Source organism: Prenolepis imparis, unplaced genomic scaffold (assembly GCF_030444845.1).
Source record: "Prenolepis imparis isolate NDT839.2.m4 unplaced genomic scaffold, iyPreImpa1.0 SCAF_2, whole genome shotgun sequence".
Taxonomy (NCBI): Eukaryota; Metazoa; Arthropoda; class Insecta; order Hymenoptera; family Formicidae; genus Prenolepis; species Prenolepis imparis.
Genome location: NW_028141160.1, coordinates 5,860,378 through 5,864,029, shown reverse-complemented (window position 1 = coordinate 5,864,029; position 3,652 = coordinate 5,860,378). Strand labels below are relative to the sequence as shown.

At 38.4% G+C, this 3,652-nt stretch overlaps 1 protein-coding gene across 1 annotated transcript; it reads left to right on the top strand.

The window, feature by feature from the left end:
- The first annotated feature begins 209 nt into the window (after nucleotides 1–209).
- Nucleotides 210–569, top strand: LOC145932893 (protein GVQW3-like). The gene has a single exon (XM_083032118.1). It carries the CDS (start codon nucleotides 210–212, stop codon nucleotides 567–569), a length of 360 nt encoding a protein of 119 aa, XP_082888244.1.
- Nucleotides 570–3,652: the final 3,083 nt, after the last annotated feature.

The following is a 3,652-nucleotide window of genomic DNA, read 5'->3' as shown; positions in this document are numbered from 1 at the left end:
GTCTATTTCTCTGTGTTTGGCGTTCGTTTGAATCGAGAAAGTCGAGTGATTTCCAAAAAATGGATGAAAGAGAATTTCGTGTGTTGATAAAACATTACTTTATGAAAGGCAAATCGCCTCAGAAGACTAAGGAGAAGCTTGATAAACATTATGGTGAATCTGCACCTTCGATTAGATCATTATAAGTTCAAAATTTTCGGAGTGGCCATATGAGCACAAGTGACGCTGAACGTTCTGGACGCCCTATTGAGGTCACTACTCCAGAAATCATTGATAAAATCCATGATATGATGATGGATGATAGAAGAGTGAAGGTGCGCGAGATTGCTAGTGCTGTGGGCATCTCGAGTGAACGGGTACATAATATTTTGCATCAACATTTGGACATGAAAAAGCTATCCGCAAGATGGGTGCCGCGATTGCTCACAGTTGACAACAAACGAAATCGTGTGAGGTGTTCCAAGGACGGTTTGCAGCTGTTTCAGCGGAATCCACAGGACTTTAAGCATCGTTTCGTCACTGTGGACGAAACATGGATACACCACTACACGCCTGAGACCAAGGAATAGTCCAAACAATGGGTTGCCAGCGGGGAGTCTGCACCAAAGAAGGCGAAGACCGTTCTTTCGGCCGGGAAAGTTATGGCGACTGTCTTTTGGGATTCGCAAGGAATAATCCTCATCGACTATTTGGAAAAGGGCAAAACTATTACAGGTGCATATTATTCATCGTTATTGGACCGTTTGAAAACCGAGCTGCAAGAAAAACGTCCACGATTGGCCCACAAAAAAGTCCTTTTCCATCACGACAACGCACCAGCTCACTCATCTGTAGTTGTAGTCGCAAAATTGATGGAATTAAGGTTCCAACTCGTTCCGCATCCCCCCTATTCTCCAGATTTGGCTCCCTCGGACTACTACTTGTTCCCCAATATGAAGAAATGGCTGGGGGGAAAGAGATTTTATTCAAACGAGGAGGTGATTGCGGAAACGAATGCCTATTTTGCAGAGTTGGACCAATCTTATTATTTGGAAGGGATCAACAAACTGGAGCAGCGTTGGACGAAGTGTATAAGCCTAAAAGAAGACTACGTTGAAAAATAAAAAAAGTTTATCCCGAAAAATTAAGTAGTTTTCATTTTTGCACAGACTTTTCAAACCACCCTCGTATATGATGACATTTCAATGTGCAATTTGCTTTTAAACAAAACCTCCAAAGAATTCGTGACGCGCGAGTACAGATTTTTTTCTTCCGACAGCTTCCGACTACTTGCTTCAGATTTTTTGCTTTTAATTTGTTTGTATTTTACAAAGGACTTTTCGGCTCTTGACAAGTTTCGTATTGGATACACAAGTGTGCTGTTAGAAAATAGTAATAATTACAGACAGTTTTAAAATATAAATTGTAAAAAATTGGAACATTTGATATAGAATAGCACTGCAAATCATAGCAACACATTGCAGCGTGTTTAATTGTCATATTATTGATCGTACTCAGCGGCATTAACAATAAGCTTAACTGTTAGCGAAACAGTGATGCTGTATATTCGATTTCCAAATACTTCTAAAAATACACAATAAATCCGCATTTACCGTGGATGTGCTTTAGATGATGATGCAAATTGCTGCTCATAGTGAATTCGCTAAAGCAAAGATGGCATATGTACCGTTTCTCAACAAAATGTTTTATTACAGAACTTGCAAGTCCTTCTTATCATTAATCGTTGCAATCTTTTCGGTTATGAGCTGTTTGACATTTTTTTCTCAAGCATTAGATTCGTTTACTTCGATAATATATTTCTTTGAGATGCCCTTCTATTTTCTTGTGCAACTCGCGCTTATTTGTCTAGAAGAACCTTCGTTATTCGTATTTTCGCCTTTGTGCTTCTCACTTTTTAATTATTCCATCGAAAGAATTTTGAGAAATGTATTTATGTAAAAAAATAAAGTTCGATTATTTGATCATTACTAATATTAAGCAAGAAAGACAATGGGCTGTTCTTCCAAATGGGGCACACCTCCGATGGGGTCCAATTTTTTCAGGTGACTTCAGGAGATCATATTAAAGTCAGCTATCAAGGTCTAAACCGTGGCTTTTTAATAATTCAAAAGTTATAAACAAAAATATCACTAAAAATTGTTAAAATCGTTAATAGATTTAAGAAAATCAACCCTTAATGATCTTGACTTTGACATATATGTATATTGCCAAGATTACTATTAATTTATCCATTTATTTATTCATTTATTTATGTTTAGTAAATCGAACATGTGTTTGCAACTTTGGACGCGAAGCAAGGTTTCACATGTCCCCCGCAGGGGGGCGGAACCCACTGTGTCCGCGCATACACTTTCCACGCGAAGCGAGGTTCCACATGGGTTTGCAACTTTCCACGCGAAGCGAGGTTCAACCCGAACCTATGTGTCTAGTTTTTTTATAGTAGAGCCCCCCACAAGGGGGCGGAACCCACTGTGTCCACGCATACACTTTCCACGCGAAGCGAGGTTCCACATGGGTTTGCAACTTTCCATGCAAAGCGAGGCCAAATATTGGAACTTCTATGCAGTACTGCGGACATGGGTTGGGTTGGGTTAGTTTTTGAGTGGGGTGGGGGGTGCAGGGGGAGGGGCGGAGCCCCTTCCCCGCCCGGCGGAGCCCCTGGCTCCTTATTGTCGTATCCATATACGATTCCACATGGGTTTGCAACTTTCCACGCAAAGCGAGGCCATATATTGGGACTTCTACGCAGTATTGTCAGCCTTTGTAGTTTTCTACGTATAACGGGACTACGTATCTGTGTTTGTACATACTTTTGAATTTTCCAGTATTTGATAAAATAAATTCAAAAAACGTTAATTTTTGACGATTTTTTATGGTTTTCACCATGAAAATGAAAGTTGCGCCAATTTTCACTATCATATTCGTAATCAGCACGTCAAAATACGTAAGTATACGTAGTTTCAAAAAAATCGGAGGTATGCCCTTTTCGGAAGTTTATCCGAATTTTCTTTCAAAGATTAAGAATTACAGTTTTTTATGAATCATTTTTGTTCGTAACTCTTTCGTAAACAATGAGCGACGTCTAAAACTTTTTGAATGTTAGTCAGAACGTAGTAATCTTGACAACATATGTCAAGGTCAAGATCATTGAGGCTTAATCTTCTTATATCGATTTTAATAATTTTTAGTGATATTTTTGTTTATAACTTTTGAATTATTGAAAAGCCACGGTTTAGATCTTGATAGCTGACTTTAATATGATCTCCTAAAGTCACCTGAAAAAATTGGACCCCATCGGAGGTGTGCCCCATTTGGAAGAACATCCAGACAATGTGTTGCGGAGTAACGTCGTTATGAAAGAATAACACGTGAACTCAAGACTTGAAGAAGAAATATTAATCGTATATTTATAAGTATATTAATCGTATATTTTGAACAAGGAATAGATAATGATATAAAATAGTTAAAGAAGCGAGATGACAAAAGCACAAGATAATAGTCAATTGTCACGATGCATGAGTCGTACATATCTGTCTATGAATTTCAACAAAATGCATATTGGATCTTAGTCGAAAATGAATTGAATTCTCAGTTTGGATTGAATTGATTTTATTACTGTGTGTGTGAGTACTCTGCGTTGATACCACTGCTT